Source organism: Neolamprologus brichardi, chromosome 13 (assembly GCF_056152115.1).
Source record: "Neolamprologus brichardi isolate AB-2024 chromosome 13, ASM5615211v1, whole genome shotgun sequence".
In the NCBI taxonomy this organism is placed as follows: Eukaryota; Metazoa; Chordata; class Actinopteri; order Cichliformes; family Cichlidae; genus Neolamprologus; species Neolamprologus brichardi.
This window is the reverse complement of record NC_142116.1, coordinates 22,405,021-22,428,388: the sequence shown is the minus strand read 5'-3', so window position 1 is coordinate 22,428,388 and position 23,368 is coordinate 22,405,021. Positions and strand designations below refer to the sequence as shown.

Sequence of the window (23,368 nt, the reverse complement as noted above, 5' to 3'; positions counted from 1 at the left end):
AAGGCATACAACACTGACCCAAATAATAAGCACGTTCGAACAGATCTACAGGAAAGAGAAACATGTGTATTTAAACCTGTTTTTAAGCTGCTCCCTTATTCACAGGGGTCACCACATGCAGATAGACACACATGGTTTTAATATGGTGGGTTTTTAGGCTGGATGCCTTTCCTGACAAAACCCTCCCAGTGATTTCTGCCTCCTGATATCAAACCAGGGATCTTCTGTGTGTAATGCAAATGTGTTAACCACAGAAGCAGATTTATCTTATGTATTTGTTCTATCACAAAATTAAAAAAATGGGTTAAAATGCAGTTTTTGGTTTGATTGTTTATATTTTTTTTTACAATATCTAGGTCAGGTACAAGTACAAATGATATTTGTTAGGTTTGAGGCTTTGTTGTTTCGTTGCAATAATCACGTGGAACCCCTTCCTGTAAACTTTTCTGTAAAACCTTCCCTTATTTCTCTGTAAATACCCTTTATTTTGATTTGAGTCGACATAATAACTGTGCTACTTTCTGTTTTAAGCCACATAAATTGAAGATTTTCTAGTTTTACCATTATAGGATAGTTAAAAAAAATAAAAATAAAGGTAAGTCAACCATGGAAAGAGCTTACTGAGGTATGTATGAAACAGTCAGCACTAAAAAGCTCTGTGCCTCATCTCTCACATGTTCTTTCACACAGGTCATCTCAGTATGGTGAGCAGCAAATTAGCAAGAAATTTAATAAAGAAGCTGACATCAAAGTGATAAATGATCCAAACATGTGAGTGAAAGCTCACTCATGAGTTAGAAGGACAGCACATGTTAAGCTCCTGTGGCTTTCTGGTCACCGAGTCAGAATATTTTCACTTTGAACTGTGCTCTTTTCTCTAACTTTAAGTTATTGTGTTTAGTGATATTAAACTTTAACTTCTTAAAAACAAATAGTAAAAAGATAAATAGAATCTTATCAAATCATTCATAAAGTCGTTATTTTGTAACCTTAACCGAAATGGCTAAACTGGTTTACCTGCGTCATAATCGTCGTCCAGAATTGCTTTCTGCTGGAGCCTCTGCAGCTTCAACATCATGGATTCAATCTGAGAGACAGCAAGAAGACAGAACAGGTTACACAACAGTAACTCCAGAGTTCATCGCCTTTTAAACAGTCAATACATGCAGAAAAAAGGTGGGTGCAATGACTGTCAGGTCAAAGTGATACTGGGTCAGCAAGCTGAGGAAAGGGAGTTAACAATAACTTGACCACAGTACTTCAACGTTTTACTTTTTTTGAGGAGGACCTGAAAGATTCTATCAGATGTAACAAATACTGAAAAATGTTTCAAATCTGTTTTTATCAGATGAAATATGGGGTCATTTTTATCACTTTCAAGCATAGAATGTAAGATAGGAAAATATTGTTTGCTTTTCTCTAAAATACTCAGAATGCAATTATTTCTAATTTCTTGCAAAATGCATGAATTATACACTAATTAAAAGTACTTAGGTAGTACTTAATATTAATTACAGAATAATTTGTCTTCTTTTCTATAAAATACCTGCAGTTATTCCCTTTTACTCCCTTATTCTAGTGTACCTATCTTTAAGTATTTCTTTGTAAATTTAATTACTTTGTATTTTCAAATAAACTATATTTAAATTTCATTTAATTTCAGTTGAATTATGTCCTTACTCATGTGCAGTATCACAAAGTGTTAACCAAAAGTTTGGTTAAGTAGGTGAGTTGAATACTTAGTTTTCTCTTTCAGAAAAATCTAAACCTGCTTGCTTTTGTCTTTCTTAATAAAACAAGAAAGCATCAATATAGCATCACTCTGAGGAGTCTGTAAGTACAATGTTCTGCTATTAGAAAAAGCTAGCTGGTTAGCTTGAACGTCTAAAACAAGTGTAAACAAACAAACACGATACATGACCAGGTCTTAAATTGCAACTTGGTTCTGATACTTAGTATAGGATAAACAGATGATTAGTGAGTTTCAGAGTTACTCAACTCCTGGGTGAATTTTGTTAACAAAACAAGGCTAACTCGTTCCCTTTTCAACATGAAGCTACAGCTGCTGGCTGTAGCTTCATATCTACCAACAAGGTATGAGCTGGAACCAGTAAGGAAAGCAAATACGGGTTTCCTGATTTAATATAGTATTCATCTCTCTGTAGTTTAGTCTCATCTTGACTGTAGACCAAGGTGTCAAACCTAAGGCCCGGAAAAAACTCCAATCTGGCCCACTGGAAGAATTTGGAAAATATGAAGGAGTGAATAGATTTTGTGCTTTTAATTGTATTTTCCTAAGATATACAGCTTTTTCCATTGACGAACACCACCCCCATTGCAATCTATATTACACCAAATAGTCAAAAATAACAGAAAAACAATTCAATGACAGAGAAGTTCCTGTATTTCCTGTATCCACTATGTCCATCATAGAAATTTCTACTATAGAAATAAAAGAACATTATTGTAAATATAGGAAAGTGAGGGGTGCCAGAACTTTTTCTGTTATTTTACATATTTATCATATAGAACAGACATACTGTTGAAATTCCTTCTTATATTAAGGTGTTGCTGGGAAAATTGTTTAGTTAAACTTTAAACAGAAAGTGGAGTTTCACTAGTTCGCCACACTTAAAATCAGTGTTAGATGAGTTTGACGTCGCTGCTCTAGACCTTGTTGGGAGATTAATTTGAATGACTGATATGTGGATTTCATGAGTCTGTCTTGCCCACCTTGGTGTGAGTGCGGTTGTTTTGGAGGCAGTCTTGCAGCACGCCCTCGTACTTCTTCAGCAGGTTGTCCCAGCCTTGCTCCAAGGCAGGTGTAGCGCTCTCGTAGCCTGAGGTGACAGAGGAGGCAGAGGTACTGTCCGAGTCCAGGGAGAGTGAGGAGGTGGCCTCTATATCAATAGACTGGGCCTCACAGTCGGGCACGTGGGATCTTTCTACGTGGGTGGCAAACAGGCATTCTCGCCAGAACTTTCCTCCAGGTAGTGTTTGAGCGGGAGACGACTGCTTAGAGAAATTGTGCTCGACAGGTAAGGTTTCGGGTTTTGTTTGAGGCAGGTCAGATGCTTTTGTTAATGAACTGAGTTCTTGTTCTCGTGTGGGTGTGGCGGTTGTTTTCTGGCTGGAGGTAAGTGACTGTTGGATGAAACTGAAGCTGGAGTTAAAAGAGTCCTCTGGCTCTGAATGAGTGTCCAGGCTCGAACTTAACCTGAGTTCATTGTGGGGCAGTGAGGACTGGCCCAGATGGCTGGATGTACTCTTAGAATTGCAGTCCACAGGGGAAGGAGGGTGGGTAACAGAACAGACAAAGCTCTGAGTCTTCCAGGAGCTACACGTGTGTTTATCAGGCTGTTGATGATTTATTAAAGACACACTGTCTGCAGGAGCTGGACTTGGCCTTTGAGCATTAGTTGCATCAGCTATGTCAGCGTCACGTCCTGATTTTCCATTGGTAATAAAAGTGGTTGTCCCAACATCCTCCTCCTCTTCCTGAGTGGCGCTCTGCAGTCTGCACTGCTCTCCCCTCATGTACCCTGGTCTTCGGTGGAGCCTCTTACGGCTGGAGCTGCCAGCTGTCCCTGATGCTCTGCCACCTGTCGATGCAGAGATTAACCATTAAGCTTGACAACATGGCCATGAGGAAGATAACGCATGACCTCATAGAACTGGTAGGATTAACCATGGGCTACAGCAGGAAGATGTAATGCTACGTGTACTAATTACACAAGTACCCGAAGCAGCCGTGATCCAGCAAAATGACCTTGTTTTTAAAGATAGTGCCTAATGGACTGAATTTTTTTTTTAAAAAAAACATTGGGTAGATGTGTGACATTTCCCAGGGTTCTGCTCCAGCTGTTGGGAAATACCAAAGCTGCACAGTCATTTATAAGTTAAGACATGCCTCTCTGTGGGATACCAGATGCATGAACAATATATTCTGAGGTTAGATTTGCAATTGTTTATTTTTGCAAATAGCAAAATTCTTCAGAGGAAAGGTTCTCAAAACATAGCAGGGGGTTCACGCCTGGATCTGGAGCCTTAAATCGGTCTATTTCACTGAAATATAGGGCAAAGGGCACACAGGCAAGGTCTGATTCCTGTTGGTCCACTAACAAACCGGCACTGATGATGCTATTGTTTTTATAACCATTCAGCTTCTCTCTTTTTCTTAAAGCAGTAAGGCTGATAAAGTTTAACTGAGATCTGTTTCTGAGGGGGTGTTAAAACCTGTGAGTCTTCCAGCCAAAGCAATAAACTGAAGGATTGTTTAAAACAATACTGATTACCCTCGCTTTATCAAACCCACTTGCACTGCACTCATAGGAGAGGAGGCTTGTCTCAAAGCTTTTCAGTTATTACGAAATGCATGTTTTTTGTAAAGGGGGCATAACCGAAATAGCTTGTGAAGCACAGACACTGCCAATCTTAGTAACAAGAAGTGATACAAACATGCATGCAAACAGCGTTTGGTCTGAAAGTGGAGCGTAATGATAAAGGCCAGATTGTGGCGGGAGTTAGACACCTGCTGCAGGGCCACGTGATTAATACATATCATGTTTAGGATTCAGACGAGGAGGCGCGCTCAAATGCTGGGGATCAACAGCCCCTTTGTGTACAGCTGCGCTGCTCCTTCTTTCACTTCTGGCTCTCGCTTTCTCCTCCCACTCACGAACACTGAAGACACACAGAGGCACACTGACAGTGCTGAAAACACTGGGATCAGTTGTACTATTGTCAGTGTAAAAGCCTGTTAAACGCTTTAACTACGATAAAAACAAATCCAAAAGTAGAAAACGCAAACAAACACATAAAAACAACATCTTACGCAACTGTAAACCTCTACAAATAATGTGTTTATTGCAGTGGGAGCACAATTATCAAGACAGGAATGCATGGCATTGAACAAAGCATGACCGATGAGCAAACCACAGCCCACTTCCCAACACCCAGTAACCTCCTACGATGCCACTCCTAAACTATCCCATGAGACTCAAATAGACACCAGTGAGAGCAGTATTTCAAGTGAAAGTAACACACGGGTGCTGCCATTGTAGCCACAGTGTTTTTGTGTGTGTGCAGTGTCACTTAGAGCTCGGGTTACACACAGGTCCATTAGAGGGTCCTTGCAGACGTGGCTACTGGTCCATAACTGATGTAAGAAACCCAACACCATCTGTAGGTTACAGCTACAACCGCACACTGTCTACCATCTGGTGTGGCTAGATGTGATACTAACCCCTTTACAACAACTAAGAGTCGAAAGAAGAGGGACATGATGGTGTTACTGTATCCTCGCCATACTTCGATTACACAAAGAGAGCTCTTCCCGGTTTAAGGGGAAGGAAATGCCTCAGGGCCCATTGTTTTGTGTCTGCTGGCTTGTGTGTATGTCAGAAGGGCATCTATTTTTTGGCTGAAGCCCCTCAGAGGTATTTTCTACTTCCTGTCAGGCTTTGGGCTAAAATAGTTCACCGGGAATTCAGGCAGAATATACAAACAAGCAAGCAGTGACGTTGAGTGGTTCAACACCAAAGATAAAACAGTCCCTCTGCAACAGCATTCTCACTGTAGCATGTTATCAGTGCTGAAGAAACTGTACAGAGAGCCTGAGAAAAAGAAGCATGTCAGCCAGAAGAGGCGAGATTATTTACCTTTGGAGATTAAAGAGGCCCTCCTCAGCACCCTTAGGTTAAACACTGCATCCAATTGGGCACTGAAAATGCTTGAGCCAAAGACAGAGAGGAATGCAGGGGCTCTCATAAAAACACAAACATTTGAGGAACAAGCTCAGCACCCTCTGACACACACACACAGACACACAACACACACAAGCGGATCTGCATGTCAGCAACCTCCTGAGAAGCAGCACTGCTCGGCAGATGTGCGAAACCTCGCCACTTGTGACCAAACAGAGCGTCACAAACAAGGGAAGTGAAAGTTAGCAGTGATATCTATTCATCTTACTAAAGAAATGACTACATAAGTGGATGAAAACCCAACAATACAGTATGCTCCAATGCCAGTTCCTATCTTTGGTCCTAAATGTTGGTCCTTATCGCTCCATTTTGCACGGTAGGTTGAAGGGTGGGGATATTCCAAGGATTGCATCTCTGCTATGCTCTTGTCAGACTGTAATCACATGAGGATCAGTTGAGTCTGTGTTATAGAGATTCATTTATACACTGCACATACTCTTTAATAAGCATTTTGATATTTCTGGTAGATTAGATTCATTCAAAAATGTCACACAACAGAAACCAGGGAAAATCTACTCACAGCAGAAGCTGTTTCGGAAGCACTTTGGGAAATAGATTTTTATCTAAGGTTTACCACATCTAGCAGCCTTTTAACTGCAGTAGTTACCCTGTTGCATGTGGCGAGATCATAACAGTCTGATAAATGGGTCTAATGGAGGTCTGATTACCGGCATCCTGCGTGAACAGACTTGGATCACATTTCTATTTATTAGTCAAGCCCATTTTATTTGTATAAAACATGTTAAAAGACCCAAATAGAGACAATACACAGGAAAATGCTTCTCTACTTTGTCTAAAGAGGTGGGGGACATATTATTTAAGTAATCATTTCCAACTCATCATCACTCCTCCAAGAATGGCTGGTAGGGAGACTTTAAACTTTTATGATCCAAGGAACTGTGAACTTTCATACACATTCCAGGCAATGCATTATTAAACAGGCTATGAGTCTTCACTGCGGCTGTTCTGCTTTTGTTTAATCATCTGATGATTATCCCTCCCTAAAAACTGCCGGCTTAGTACATCCTAATACCACTATTTTATCCAATTTCGGTCTATTAAAGTTGTATGGAGTTCCTGGGGGTGTATACATATCCTGTAAAAGACCAGTGTTGGTGTGAGAACATCAGCGGATAGTTAAAAATCTTGTGTTTTACCTTGAATGGTTTCGCGGCGGTGAAGCAGAGAGTTGCCGTGGCATTCCAGTCCCATCAGTCCAGCGAACATTTTTCCATTAAAAAAGGCTGTTTGTGTTGAAAAGTCAAAGAAAGTCAGACCCCGGTGGCACAAGCCTGCATAGAGTTACATCGACCATGTTTTAGAAGAAGTGAAGCCAGGCAAAGCGACTGGTCTCATTTCCGTTATGGAAAAGTGAACCCGGGCTGCTATATTTTCCCTGCACACAGTGAGTGACGGGTGAAAACTGCTTCCCAGCGCGCTGTTTTGTCCCTGATGAAAATTTCTTGACACAAACATTTATGGTACATCAGATTCTTACATTTCTCCCCCTGTTGGAAACAAGTGGGTCCCGCTGCGCCTGAACTGACGGTCTGGAGAAAGACTTCACGTCGTGCTGTTCCTTGTAGGGAAAGTATGGAAAACACATCCAGCGGTGGTGTGCAGTGGCAGAAGTACATAGCCCAGGAAAATCTGTCTGTTAGTCGACACATCGATCAGTTGATCAGTAATCCGTTAGTCGCTGCGCCCTTGCGTCATGCGTCGCGTTGGAGCTCCTACGTGTTCAGGAATTTGACTCCAGACTCCTTCAGACCGCCTCATATCCACAGCGGGCACACTGTGGAAGTAGCAGCGGACACGGAACCGGATTAAACAACGCAGTTGTTTATGTTTATATGTGCTGTATTTTAGTGTCACTGAAGCTTGTGGAGGAAATTTATGGAGAAAAATACAATCTCTCTACTATTAAGTCACAAATACCATGAAGTTCAAATGTATACACACAGGATGCGTGTGATTCAGTCATTTAAATCACAGTGTAGCAGGTCTGTACTCCCTTACACATCTTAATGTGTCTCTTTCTTTCGGCACTCAGGGAATCAGCGAGTAGCACCAAAGCCTAGACCTCACATGGCGCAGGCTTTTCAATCCACCCCTTCACACACCACTCATCCCAGTGCTCCTTTCATTCAGCTCGCCTGGCTCGTGAACAATACTCAGAGACAAAAAGCTCTGTTCAACAGACAGAATGCAGGACGTACTTACACATAGCTAGGGTAAGAGCAGGGATGAAACACGTTGCCTGGCATGCAGAGTGCCATCACCTGCTCTTTGTTAAAGATTAGAGGCGCATTAGGTTTGCATGAGGTGCATTTTTGACATCAGCGCACTGCCCCATAGGCTGGCTAGTTTCCAGGAGAAGCCCTTTGACTAACCTCTCAAGTTTTAGCTTAGTTGTCAAGTTTTAGTTTTTGGCTTACCTCTGTGCCATAAGTTTTAAGACATAAGAAACACGATATTGTGCGAAAAACCCAGAAAGAAGATGCTAAAATTACACGCGGTGTCTATAAGGGAGCAGATGAAATGTATAAGAATGATGTAATCACATCTGTCTTATGTATTGATGTATGAGGGCTTTTATGAAACAATTAAGCAATCAGGAAAAGAGTGACTGCAAGGATAAAAGATGAATTAATCAAAGGATAAACACGTAGCTGTTGACTAATAACACATTAGCTCCTGCTCTGTTAGGTTTAGCTCGTTCTTTCCCTTCATCAGCTATGCATTCAATGCATCCATCGCATGCATTTTTCACAGTGCTGTAGCTGTGTTGCTGACTTTGACCAGCAGATGTCAGACTTCACACAGATATATTAGTTTATCCGCTATATAAAGTTAAGAAATAACTTTTTTCCTTACATTTCCCAAAAGTATGTGTACACGTTTTCACTTTTACATCAAACCTTGAGAAATACACGTTTTCATCCAACTTTGATTTCATACATAACCACAACCATAGGCTGACTACGTGTTTCCTGATTTAGTTGTATTCACAAAATATTCATTTGATCCATCATATTTATGTCACTGTATACACAAATATATAATATCACATTTAAATAGTCTGAATGTGGATTTAATAGCATTCTTTTCTCCTAATAAAAAAAGTCCATGCCAGTTTTTTGACTTTCTCCTGTGTATGGAACCACGAAGGTTTTAAGCATGGCCACGAGAGTAGTCATTTCCAAGCCAAAGGTCTAAATCATTGTAAGTTTTATAGCTCTCACTGACAAAGATGTTAAGAGTGGTTTTGGTCTGCCATATTCCAGACAGTAGACTTACAGCAAATCTCTGGATTAGGGTTGTTCCAGGATTTATTTATTCATTTATATAAATGGGGCGCTAAAGTAAATTAAAAAGTAAAAAGTAAAGTGCGTTACACTTTTAATTCAGTGTAACGCACTGAATTAAAAAAATCAGTGCGTTACACTGATTATAATGTGCACAGGCCTCCTGTGTAATAACTACACAGGAGATAACTACGTCTCCTGTTGCACAAATTAGGAGATGTAGTTACCCAGTAATAATATAATGGCTGCACTTAAGCACAAGATTTAATGGTTTGGTAATGGAACCACTGTGATATGGTATAGTTATAGTTTTACAAAGTAAAGCAGTTAGGAATAGTAAGTAGAGGACTGAGGTTCATGCAATATACCCATGCAGTCAAACAGTCACTGCATGTAGTATTATTTAGATTTAGATTTGTATATTCACAGTGAAGCAGAGGAGGACGTTTATTTGTACAGGAAAATGGGGAGTTAGACCCCCTTATCATCTCCTGCTATAATTTCCAGTGCCACCCATAACCCCCTCTTTAACCACTGGTGGCTGATCATCTCCTTCGTAAACAAATTGCTTTTCTTTGGAGTGTAAAAGGAGGCCAAAACTTTATTTTCCCCATACATGTTTGTATACACCGTTCTGAAATTGCCCAGCAGATGGCAGACCTAAATTATTTGGACTCTCTTACAGAGTCATAAAAAGGGACAAACTCATACAATATCAAAATGATCTAGTTCATATCAATACAAAACAATTACTTAATTACAAATAGCCTACGTTTTTGTACTAAATAAAATTTGTCATAGTCTTGTTTTTTCTAATGTATGTGTGATCAAAATGCGATATGTATACAGACCTAAAGGTGACTAATGTGAATCATAAAATAACATTTTCTCTGAGGTGAAATCTGGCAATAAAATTGTTTTGGCCCTATCGTGAATAAAAGCATCTATTTTCAACAACAGACTATGCTATCATTATTTTCTTAGCATGGTGGCTCATTTGTCACCGTACAATAACAAACACCATGAGGTGAAGCATGATATCAGTTCTCTACCAGGAATATTCCTCCTCTCATTCCAAATCTCACTTTAAGTGTACGTCACTGCACTGGGACGGAGTGTTTGAAGAGGGTAGAAGAAGGAGACAAGGGGTTGTTTGTGAGTATGTGTGTGTGTGTCTGCTGGAGAATAGGGGTGTGCAATGTGCAAAGGTCACATGTTCCTCCTCCACACTGAATGAAGAGTGCAGACAGCCAGTGGGTCTACCTTAGATTATCTGTGTGTGATAGAGAGAGGGAAGGGCAGCGAGAGAGAGAGAAAATAAAATGAACACATATTTTCAAAGACGCTTAAAGTCTCAGGGAGTATGGCATATTTGGCACAGAACCTTTATTCATGCAAAACAACTGAAGCCATCAGATCTTTATCGAACAAAAGAGAATCCATTGTCTATTGTAACACTGTTGTTATTGTAATAATAAAAAATGAACAAGCATGTCACAAAAAACTAGAAACATCAGTGAAATCCCATTAAAACTGCACACAAACATCAAATGGAGCTAAACTAAACCAGACAATGAGACCACAGAGAAGAGCGTCATTGAAGCAGTGCGGGATTAAACCACTCCTTCCTCGGGGTCGATGAGTGTGGTCCGACTGGAGAACACGTCTGCCAGCATGTGTTTGGGGATCTCTGAGCCACGGACGCGTAGGGTGTAGCACGCGTCTTCTACTTTGCCCAGGCTCTGCCGCAGCGTGTGCAGCTTCTTGGACACCTCGTACGGGCCCGTGTTCCCAATGTAGGAGAAACCATCGTGGATCTGCCGCAGGAACTGGCTTAGCTGGAAGGGTGTGTCAATGTCGCCATTGCCGACGCTGCTGATGCACATCCGCATCAGCTCCCCTGTTAGGTCGGCCACGCCCAGCAGGTAGTCGGACGACGTCACCTGAAAGGTCAAGACCTGAGCGTTCACCGGCATCGCTTCAGCTGAGCCCTGAATTGGAAAACAGGACAGGAAAGAATACATTCTAAAAAGCTGGGCCTTTATATAAAATGTCAACAAAAACAGAATGCAATGACCTGCAAATCTCTTAACCCCATATGCCATTCATAGTAGAAGACAGAAAACTAAATGTTTAATCTGGGAAGCTCATTTTGAATTAGATGGCAGCAAAAATTTCAAAAAGTTGAGACAAGGAGGGAAAAAAGGATGAAAAAGTGTACTAAAAAGAAACATCTGGAGGAACACTATTATTTGAAATTCTTTTGGGAAATCAGAGCAGAGAGAAACTTTTCAGCTTGTTATCAATGCTCAGTTTAAAAACCTGCATCTGTGAGGGTACAGGGATGCATTGGGCACCCATCAATGTCATTTTCAGAGAAGGCCGTGCATATTCCAGCAATACAATTACAGTTGTATTACAAGTACAACAGTGTGGCTTCAATAGACTGTTAGAAGAGCCTTGCTCCTGCAGTGATCTTCCTGAAGTTGGAATCTTTCACCAGCTGAAAACATCTGGAACATCATAAAATGAAAAATAACAGAGAAAAGACCCAGGACTATCGAGCAGATAGAACCTATATCAGACAAGAATGGGACACCATTCCTCTGCCAAAGGTTCAGCTGATCCCCTCAGGTCCCAGATGTTTATAAGCAGCTGTTAAAAGAAACAGGGATGCTACACACTGGTAATTGTGACACTGAGATGTGCTGCTGGCACCAATTTCAAAATTATCTTATTTATTTAGAACTGTGCATTTTCTGAATTTAAACATTTTATATGCAATGCCTTTAATGCAAATGAATGAGATTTAAGTCATATTGTGTGGATCAACAGACACCAAACAACTGAAAAAAATAAACAGTCACATCTTGCTTTAGAAAAGAAAAAACAATCCAAAAATAAAACCATTAAAATATTAATGGTGAAGTTTCCATATTTGGAGTCTCAAATCTAACGGTGACGTTACAGTGGCTACATCTAAGTTTTATTTTTATATACACTCTCTAAGCCAAACAGTTTGATACCAAGAAAGCGACAAAATATATTTTCCAGAACGTCACATAGTTCTTTTAAGGACTTTTTGGGGCTTAAAAAATACTTCATAAATTGTTAATGTTCAGTCAGTCCTCTGTGATTTTACCTTAGGATCTGCCTTCTCTGTGTTCATGAACACCAGCCTGGCGTTGATCTCTTCCAAGCTGATGAGGCAGCGATGGCGGATGTAGTGCAGGAAAGAGACGGCTTCCACATATTCCTGAATCCCTGATGAATTAAAGTACATTAAAATGGATCAGAGTAAAACAACGGCATATTCACTTGATCATTTCACTGTGCTGCTAAAACTGAATGTGGCAGTGGCTGGGGCATTTGTTTGCAATTCACTAAAATGACCATGTATCAAATGAGCGTAGCAAGCAGAGCGTGCAGCATCAACATGAAATCTGCACAGTACAGATCACAGATGGAGATAATGATTCAAATAAAACCTGTTTCCTGTCTCTATCTTTTGATAGCACAACAGTGGCTGTTTTTTTTGGTGGGCTAAGATGACCCCTCATTTGTTTTCTGCCCCTGGGTAAACAACAATCCAATAATCACAGGACGGAAGACTTTGTGTCTGAAGTTTACTTTTGGAGCGGCAGTTGAACTTCAAAGAGCCTGCTATCTCTCCACACTGACCGCAATGCGCTGCACGGAGCCAGCAAGAATACTTTATCTTGACTGTACTCTGAATAGCTTTCACCACTCTGATTATGATTTCAGTCCAGTCACACCAGCGTGTACAGGCAGTGGGCCGAACGACTACACAACACTAATGTGCACGGAAAATATGAAAACTGTCAATCGCAGCTACTTCGTTATTTGATTTTGTAAAATAAATACATCAAATATATCGATGATCATCTATATTATGTCTTAATGACTTCATTTAACATTTTGTTTATTATGAATAATTATAGAAAAATCATGGATTTTTTTTCTATTAGTTTCTTAGTACACACACACTACTACTACTACCTGGCACACAATGCACCCGACCCCTATGGCGCCTCCTGCGGGTGGTGGGCCTGCGGGAGGATGGGCCCATGTCTCCTCTTCGGGCTGTGCCCGGCCGGGCCCCATGGACTAAGGCCCGGCCACCAGACGCTCGCCCTCGGGCACCCTCCCCGGGCCTGGCTCCAGGGCGGGGCCCCGGTAACCCTATCCCGGGCAGGGTAAACTGTTCCCTCGGTGTTTTTTTCATAAGGGTCTTTTGAATCGCTCTTTGTCTGGTCCCTCACCCAGGACCAATTTGCCATGGGAGACCCTACCAGGGGGCAAAAGCCCCCAGACAACATAGCCCCTGGGATCCCTGGGACACACAAACCCCTCCACCACGATAAGGTTGCGATTCACGGAGGGGTGTGTGTGTGCGTACTCTTTGCTTAGGCTGCTGCCCCCGCGACCCGGCCCCGGATAAAGCGGATGAAGATGGATGGATGGATAGTTTCTTAGTAGCTGACAAATTTCACCTGCTGAGACAACAGCCAAATCTGATACTCAGAACTTCAATTTGATAATTACCTAATAACTCTACTTACCAACATAGTTAAACATTTGTGTCTTTAAACAAAAGACGTGTCAGAACCATATCGCAGCATCAATTCTCAAAGTTGTATGGGTTACATGGAAACATTGTGTCAACAATTTGCATTTGATTAACTGGACTGACCTGAACAAGCTGGAACAGAAAAGTTAAAAGTTAACCAAGTATTGCAAAAGCAACATAAAATAGCATCTTAAGGAAAAAGAGAAATAATTGGAAATAATTAAATGACATAAATTACCAATTTATTATCAAAAGAAATTTGAAAAAGAAAAAGAAATTCTTATCTAATCATAATAAACTGTTAACAGTTACAAAGTATCCAGTGGTAAAAAACAAAACAAAATATTTTTATTCTTTGGCTCTTAACCCGGAGCGAGAGCTTGGGTATTTAGGCCGTTATATTATTGCTTGTATTTTTTGTAATTCCTTGAATGCGCTTTTGTGTGTGTGTGCGCGTGCGTGTGTATTAGTGTTAATTCTTTAACCCTTTGTTTCATGTACAACATGTTGGTCATCTTTGTTGTTTTTATGAATAAATTTGGATTGAAAACATTTTTTCTTTAACAGCATAGTTAGCATTGAAACATTGTTACTTAAAATTGTGGATTAACAATTTAAGTGAAACTGAGTGGTTTGTAAGTGTAGTCACAACTTTAAGTGGAGGATTAACTATTAATAGTTACAAACAAAAACTATTGAAACTGAAACTTGTTTACTTGGAGTACATAATTTTATAGTACTGTGAAAGAGTCTTTAGCCACTTTTCATTTCTTTAAATTGTTTTTCTCCAGGCTTCCAAATGTCTTTAAAACCTTAAAAGACCTTTTGAAGCCTGGAGTAGCCATTGGCTACTTTTTCACTTATATACATAACATAATTTCCTTAGGGATTAATAAAGTATTCTGATTTTCAGTCCAGTGCTTTGACCTGATCATTTTCAGAGGAATGTTTTTTGATTGTTAAACCACTTAATGCTGACATATGAATTAGAGCTGGGCGATATATCGAGTTTTTAAAAAATATCGATATATTTTTATACGAGATATAAGATGTGACAATATTCTTTATATCGATATAGTCTATGTTACGTTATAACTATACTTGTGGAGCCGCAAGTTTGCCTCTCTTTCATTCACTTTTGTCTTTACGCAACGTTACTCGGCCTCGCCCCTCCTTCACTGAACACAACTCCCCCTCCTCCCCCATCGCTTCACCTGCAGGAAGCGACAAGATGGACACGGCAAATCTCCGTTAACGAGTTACTGCGCATCGCCCCGTGCGTGGGGCTGGACGCCGTCAACGTGTTAGCTAGCTAACCACGCTAACGAGCTAACCACGCTGACGAGCTAACCACGCTAACGCCATGCAGCCCAGAGGGGCTGCACAGCCTAAAATCCTTTCATTTTCTCAAAAGTTGACAGCGCGCCTTATGTATGAATTCTGGTTGTGCTTGATGGCCGCGAACCGATTTTATGTGGTACACGGCGCTCAGCAATCTGTCAAAAAATGTTTTAGTACGACTTTGGTAAGCTACGGTGCGATATTTATGGAGCATTATTATTTAATAAATGCTCATAATTTATTTTTGAGTAAATTTTATGTACATCTATGCTCTATGTTAATAAAAGTGCCTGTGTGACATCTGGGACACAGCTTTGACTAAGAACTCTCTTTTTGTTCTTACTTTATGGCTTTAAAAAAAATATTGAGATATATATCTTATATCGCCGTCCAGGTAAAAAATATCGAGATATGAATTTTGGGTCATATCGCCCAGCCCTAATATGAATCATTCGTAAATAAAAAAAAGCACCTAACTCAATTTTTCCAAGCAAAGTATAAAGAAATGAGGAGCGGCTAAAGGCTTTTGAAAAATACTGTATTTTAGGCTTCGGTCCACCCAGTGTTTTTTTGGCAACTGTTTTCGACTCTTTTTTTAAAAAAAAAACAAAAAACTGCTTACCAGCTAAACACTGGCAGTGGATCCACGTTCACAGAGGGAACACCACAGTCCAAGGCAGTTTAAATAAGGCTTTGAGGCAGGCAGGCAGAGCCCAGTTCCTGCATTTACTGTCAGGAGTTGTTTATGTCTTTACTGAAGCAGAAGTTACCTTTGGTCAACGAGGCTCGCAGAAACCCTACAGAACATCGTGTCTAAACAGTGACTAAGAGCAAAAAAAGTGGAAATTTGAGAGATTTTACTGGCATGGTGGTAGGAAAAGTTGAGAGGCGAGGGTGCGAATATAGCTTGGCGCAAACAGTACCGTTGCGGTTTGGCGCACATTCATGTACTGAGAATACTGAGGATTTTTGGCCTGAGCTAATGTTTGACCACAGAGCGGTTCACTGCATTGCAGGTGAGCCACGTGAAAAGTTCCACATGTTAATGTGTGTTTGCACTGACTCATAGCAGCTAGCAGGGTAAAAAAAAATAACAACAACAAAAAAAAGCATACCCAAATGCCACGCTGCTCTGTTATCAGTGGCAATTATGGTCAGATTTAGCCCACAATATCTTTGATGGTCATTATATAAAAAAACAGACCCATTACACATGCCTGGAGACTTCTCCTCCAGCCAAGATTATCTGGAGGGCCCGTGCATCGAGCCCAGCCTCAATCTAATAAAGACGATGAAAATGGGGAAAAAAATAAAAGGGCTAATTGGTGGGAACTGCCATTGGTCACGTCGCGAAGGATGCAGCAGTGATTCCTGTGTGACCGCAATCTAAAAATGACTTCCCCAGCTGCTAGATAACAGCTCCCACTCGCTGCCAGTCATGTTTTTCTCCTTCGCTGCAGACATTATGGCTACAGTAACAAAAAGTGGTGCTTATGCTAGTTTGAAAACAACTTTATCAGAAGGCGTGACCATCACATCCAGGCCTGCATCAAGGTCATGCTTTAACACTATCACTGACTTTACAATACGTCTATTGAAGATAAAAGAAAATAATTTAAGTATAAATCATAAAAAAGAAATTATTAATTACATCAACGGATAAAGAAAAAAAATGTAGTTTCATATCTCACCTTAACTCTAGATTTCGACATTTCTTTGTCTACTTCTTATTTTGGGTGAGTGACACTATCGTCACTCTAAGGCAGCTGAGTGAACCAATCAGAAGTAAAGACTTTCTATCAGAGCTGCATTATACAATGCAAGCTAGTTGTGCTAACTTTCCATTGACTGTACTCAATGGCTTTGAATGACCTTTTAGGGCCTTCCACACTATTATTATATTAAAAGTATATTTATTAGGACCCTTAATGTACTTCATAAAGTTTAAAACGGCAAAATACTTACTGCTTAATAATAAGAAGGAGATTCAACAAATGTGAGCTATCATTTTTGCAAACACCTCTAGTGGAATCTACATCAGATATGATCTAACTGAGTCACACACAAAGGGCCACGTGCCTTGTATCCCATGGGACCGTAATCTAATAAATCCACTTGGGTGTGGCAGGAGAATTTAAACAGCCGATTAACCATTTTAGAGTGAAAAAACACCACTTTCAAAGAATTCAGTTTCTTTCAGAATAAATATGTGCTTTATATATAAACGAAAAGAGGTAAATGACCACTCACCTGGTGTGAAGGCTCTGTGAAACTGATAAATATCCTCTCCTTTCAACTCCTCAGCAATCTGCCCAATCTTCTGCCTGACTCCATCCAGCTTTATGTCTGCTTCGTTCAGGACATCCTCTGCATCTGGTACACTTTACACACAGAAAAAAATGTTAAAAGGTACAAAAAACATATAAATATTTATTTTTGTTTTAGACTTACTTTGTTGCATGCCCACTACAACTAATGCCAATGTATTTATTGTTTTTACTTATCACTTTTAAAGATCATTTAAGCTGATTTTCCCCCTGTGAGGCTCATTAAAATCCTATTACATTTTTAGCTGACGCTGTTCTGAGATCTTGATTGACATTGAATTATATGTTTTGTGAAGATATTTCCATATTATTCCAAAGCATATATTCACACATTACATCCCTCTCAAAACTATATCTGTACTGAATAGAGACAATGTAAGTGATAGGTAGGTTATTTTCAAAGCTGCTGTTTACATCAATGATATTAAAAAGACACTCTGTAGTGTCTAGGCAGCAACTACAATCAGAAGCAGGCACCAGTGAAAAAACTGATATACAGTTATGTCTAAAGGGTTTAGAACAATGATACATTTTTTGTAATTTTGCCTCTGTATACTAACACAGAAGACTAAACAAAACAATCAATATGTGATTGAAGACTTTCAGGGTTAATTCAAGGGGTTTTGCAGAAAATGTGAGTAACTACAGATACTTCTGTCCTGAGTCACCCCTCATTTCTTCATATTTTGCTTCAAACGAGCCACACTTGTCATTTTTTAAACTGGTCTTGAGCAATGGTTTTCCAGGCTACTGAATGTTTCTCATCAGAAATGGCCACGGCAGAAGGGTGACTGTCGATAATCATCCACTTTAGTTGTCTTTTGTGGGCTACTTAGTATGTTTTGTCTTTAATAATGTATCAGATTGTTTATCTGGCTTTATCTTTGACAGGTTTATTTTGTTTTCTTTTTTAGCCTAATGATGCCTAATAATCTCTTTTTGCTTTGGTTTTTAAAATTAAAGTGGAAAACTATAAAATCCTAATTTCAACATGGTGAATGAACTTCAGATGTCATGTCTGCTGTGTTTATCATGAAATAACCTAGGAAGAGGCCTCAACTGAAACTGCCTCAGTCAGTACAATTACTGGGCCTTTTGAGAATGGGAAACTGTGTATAAAAGTGGCTATAATTCCTACACAATTAATGCAATATTTTTGTTAAACCCCTTGAATTAAAGCTGAAAGTCTGACCTTTAATCACATCATGATCGTTGTTTTAAAAATCCACTGTGCTGGTGCACAGAGGCAAAAGTAGTTATCCCAAAAACTTATAGACCTAACTGTACTAATCTATACGGTGCATATTATTGTTAAGAACACCTACGTGGTCACTCTGTGCAGAAGAAATATGGTTCTCTTGCTTTCAATTGTGACGTCGCGACTAATCTTAACAAGACGCTCATATTTGTCGTGTTTGGTGTCGAGCTCCTGTTGGAAAACTTGAAATACACAGAGAAATGTTTCAGTGCAGGCAATACAACATTAAAACCATTTGGGTGCAAAGTGCAGTGAGAACACTGAGGATGCTGTTACCTTTGAAGGCAGCCATGACAGACGAGGAGGGGTTGGCACTCATTTCGTGCTCCTGCGCTGCATCTGCATTTCTCCGTGAACACCCCTCACCTGACAGTAGAGGTGATGTCATAGTCTTTAAATAATAACTGCCTCTATCTGCCTCTCAGTCACACGAATAAAATACACTCAAAAAAATGAAACTGGGTGGTTGTTACATGTACAAGATTCAAACTTGTGATTGGAACTAAATTATTTCATGTTTCTATGGGGAACGTAATTAAATCATGTAGCATCTGCATGAAATTCAACAACTTAATTTGTTCTTGTTGAGATGACATGATACAATCTAGTAAGAGTGGTTAGTTGCCTGGACTCACAAAATTCACAAGATCACATTAGATGCCAAACTGCAGGAAAATCGTTGGAGTTTTAAGAGGCAGACAACTGCACCCACACCACGTGTATGCTATCGCTATTTATTGTGGTTTAACCTGTCAAGGACAAAAACGTACAGAAAAGTCTGCATCAAACCTTGTAATCATAGGTTTTGTTAAGCCTGGATTGACAGCTTGATGGTGTGATGTTAGTGCTGTTGTCTCACAGTAAGAAGGGCCTGGGTTCAAATCCATAATCTGGCTGGTTTGCAGTACGTAATTAGAGTTAGGTTAATTGGCTATTCTAAATTACCCATGAATGTAAGTGCAAATGGTTGTTTCTCTGTGAAATCATCAACCCCCATATTGGTTCATTAAGCAAGACTAGCAGTAATTGATCTGATTAACAAAGTAGTTGTTCAAACAACAAGATTTCATTGTGTTTTCCTGAAGTTTTAACTTGTGTAGAATGAATTAAAACAAATTTCACTTTACATACTTCAATATGTAAAGTGACATAAGTCAGTGTAAGTATACTACGTTGATCCAACGTAATCTGATTACATTAAACCACCAAATGCCAAATGTGTTGGTTTGACATGGTCAAAAATGGGTTATTGTACTTGGTTAAATCACGTGGAAAAAGGTGCCATGATTAAATTGTGTTCATCCAACAACAGATTTTTTGGAGTGTAGGACAGAAAATTTCTTGTATGTACAAACAAATGACAACGACAGTGGCTGCATGGTGAGATTTTTCCCATTCAGCAGCCAATGGCAACTTGTAGTGACCAAATGGCTGCTAAGAGTTTGAATGCGTGGGTGTACAGATTGTGTGTAATTGCCAACCTGACCCCATTCAATCGGAGACTGATAGAAACATTTATTGCAGGTTTTAGTGACAGTGTTGGCACGCATTAGAATCTCATTTTTTGCAGCAGAAAAATATTGAAAGTGAGATAACTTTATTTAAAATTGTGCATACTTTGCAGTTGAAAAAAGACAAATGCGATACTTAGCTTAATGCAAAAGGTTTAAAAAAAGATAATAATATTGTATCGTCAATGAAGTATGGTGATAAAATCCTATCGTAGGGTGACTCGTGATTCGCACTAGTATGTGCTTTAGGCATTTTAATGGCACAGGATTAGCACTGTTTTACGTCTGTTACGACTGAAATGATTTCGTTAACCTGACTTAGGCAGAGTAGGTTAAAACGTTATCATGTATTAGTCCGACTGTTATTTTAGGCTCGCTGGGTAATTACAAAACTCATAAAACTAAACTTGTTATTTTGAAATGATGGACTTACCTTCTCGTTTATTCATAGCTTCGGTGTTGTAGCGCACAATTTTAAGGGGTGTATTTCGAGAGTTTTAGCCTCTAACTAACGCCAGTACCAGTCAAACGTAAAGGCTGAGTATTATTACGATCAAAAAACAAAATAGTTCCGCTTTACTCCGAAAAAATGATGTTCTCTGAGCGATGGAAAACAAAATTAGTAGAGCCTACAAATATTTTAACGCGAATAAAACGGTGTTTTCTTGGTTTTAATAACAGGCGTTGGTGCGGACCTCAGTCCATCGCGGGGCTTTTGCGCTGTTTACACGCGTAGCAGGAAATTCAAAGAGATGCATCACGGGATACGTAGTTAAATGTCAGCATCAGGAGTTAGTTTTATTACAATGTTTTCCTTATTACTAATTTTTAAATAATTAGAATCTGATTTTAGAAATTTGGCGTAAATATATAACAATTGCATTTATAATAATAACACAATTTCAATAACAACAATACAAACATATAACAGCTATATTTATAATAATTACATAATAATCGCTTTTATGACGTTATAACTATTAAGTAAGTTCTTGAAGATACCATGTATACTAATTAGATATTCCCATACCAAACCAAAAAGAAAGATGTGCCACACAGAACTTGTGCAGCCCAGACAATTTCTCTTTCCAGTCAAAATTCAAACGTAGAAATTCTCCAGACTACCACCCTAAAATAACCAGTGTCGCAGATATTCGATGGAATATCTAAGACAACCTTTAGCGAATTACTCGTCTTTTCAACAAAACGTTCCACCCTGACTTCTTCCACAGAGTGAAATATCTTTACTGGAAGTCCTGCAGATGTGATTTGCGATTGCTTTCTGTTAACCATCTGTGCATCTTTTTGAATATTGGCCACTGTTGTGTGATGCTTACTCCATACGTTTGTTTTCATTCACTTTTCATGATTATTTTTAGGTCTCAATTTAAAATTTGGCTTCTCCCTGTGGTCATTTAACATCACCGAGAAGTTGTTTTGTGCATCATATTTTTTTCTTCTTGTTTTTATGTCATTGTCATTTTTTTGTAGTTTTTTCCCCCTTTTTGTAGTAACACCTTTCATCTTTTTACAACCACTCTCTTGGAATAAATGTACATATCATCACGTTTGGGTTTACTATCTAATTTTGAGTGACAATTGGGGTATTTTCTATGTGTCATTGTTTTAACTTTGTATCTCTTTAAGTGTACTTTGTGTCTCATTTTAGTCATTTTACATCTTTGTATTGACATTTGGTCTCTTTACCAGCATCTTACATCTCTTTGGTGTGTCATTCTGGATGATTATTTTGTGTATATTATATTTGTGGATAAAACAAGACCAGGACCCAGATGAAAAAAACAAAACAATTTAACTTACCGTTGTGATGAATGAATGACAGGTGTTTGTCATAAAATATTTATATGAGTATCTCCATGCTCAATAAAATTTAAAATGTTATCCAATATGGCTTCCAGTAAGTGATTTAAGTCACCGGTCTGTCATAATCATAAGTTTCATAAACTGCACGCCACCCAACTTATCTGTCTATCATAACAGCAGCAAGCTCTTTAACTTTTTGTTTGTGCGAAAGGAATTTCACCTATGCGAGCCAGGAATGAGAACACAACACCGTGCTGCTGACTGGAGATGCCTTCAGGTGCTCCCTTCAAGCTCCTACAAAATGAGTTGTGCCAAAAACTGGTTTCCGATTCTTCTGTTTTTATTATGTCTTTTTTCTCATAAATACACTATAGTCAACAGGAGTCACGAAGGGGTTATATATAAAACAAAGAAACGACTTGTTCCACAAAAAATCTTTATGACCCCGTCTTATTGCATCAACATCATGATTATAATCCAGTCCCTTTTGGCCAATTAAAATATCTTTATAGAAGTGTGATGTTAGTTCTTGCCATTTTAATTTTAATGACACATTTGACTTGCAAGTGGGTAGCTTCTGTTTCAGTAACATCACAAGGTGACAGGGCTCAAAACGATTTGCTATCATTCATAAGTGGTATGTTTAGCAGATTAATAGTGGTTTGCAGCAATGCAAATACCTCCAATTATGTTTTTATTTTTATTATTTTGCGGGGGCAAATACCAGAAATCACCTTTCGGCACGACACAGGTTTTTAGATGCTCTTTTTCTTAATATAGAATAATTACAGCAGCACAACCACACGCAGGTAGACAAATACTCATCAGAATATCTGGTTTCTTACTTTATGATTTAGGCTATATGATACTATTGCTTCGATAGGAAATGCGCACAAAGCGAGTCAGTGATGCTTGAAGCAACACTTGCCATATGGCCATATCTCTTTTGCTTGTCCTTTCCACAAATCTGTAAGCGGTTTGTGTCAAATTTAAATGACAGCGCTACCTTTAATTTGCCATTACACAGTATTGCAGTGTTACAGTAATGGTGAAAGTCAGAAAGAAAGCAACATTGGATTTATAACCTATTATACTGGATTGCGTACTCAAAGTATAGAAGTATAATCATGCATTTATGTTCTTTCAGTCTGTTGCACATTTGTTCATACCTATTACTGCATGGTTGGTGGAGCTAATTTTCTGCACTGTTAGAGAACATGAATATATTGCATAATTGAAACAGTTAGGGTAACATATGTACATCACTATTTACCGACTGACCAGAGGCGCATGCTCCCTTTATACCCCCGACAAGACTTGAACATGAACTTCCACGTGTCGCAAGCACGACACTTTTTCACCGCCATCTGTTTGTCCGACCGCACCTGAAAGCAGCACGAAAGAGGCGGTGCCTTTGTGCTGACGTCAGAGCGGGCCGGCCCT

The 23,368-nt window shown here is 39.4% G+C and overlaps 2 protein-coding genes across 3 annotated transcripts in view; both read right to left on the bottom strand.

Annotated features, from left to right (window-relative positions):
* The window catches only part of disc1 (DISC1 scaffold protein), a 53,915-nt gene extending 46,418 nt beyond the window's left edge, over positions 1–7,497 (bottom strand). The window contains exons 1-4 of the mRNA XM_087850315.1: positions 7,264–7,497; positions 6,923–7,057; positions 2,734–3,602; positions 1,018–1,087 (exon numbers count right to left, since the gene is read on the bottom strand). Coding sequence (XP_087706441.1) covers positions 1,018–1,087; positions 2,734–3,602; positions 6,923–7,057; positions 7,264–7,435 — 1,246 coding nt within the window. The 5' untranslated portion in view covers positions 7,436–7,497. The remainder of the gene's footprint in view (positions 1–1,017; positions 1,088–2,733; positions 3,603–6,922; positions 7,058–7,263) is intronic.
* Positions 7,498–10,435: 2,938 nt separating this feature from the next.
* On the bottom strand, positions 10,436–20,825 carry tsnax (translin-associated factor X). Of its 2 annotated transcripts, XM_006807667.2 has the most exons (6): positions 20,535–20,825; positions 18,867–18,956; positions 18,658–18,772; positions 17,256–17,386; positions 12,216–12,337; positions 10,436–11,064 (listed from the first exon to the last, which is right to left on the bottom strand). In XM_006807667.2, exons 1-6 carry the CDS (start codon positions 20,548–20,550, stop codon positions 10,687–10,689), a joined length of 852 nt encoding a protein of 283 aa, XP_006807730.1. In that variant the 5' UTR covers positions 20,551–20,825; the 3' UTR covers positions 10,436–10,686. The 2 variants fall into 2 exon arrangements, with proteins under 2 accessions (XP_006807730.1, XP_035771140.2); XM_035915247.2 differs by lacking the exon at positions 20,535–20,825 and having other exon boundaries at positions 18,867–18,978.
* Between the last annotated feature and the right edge of the window lie 2,543 nt (positions 20,826–23,368).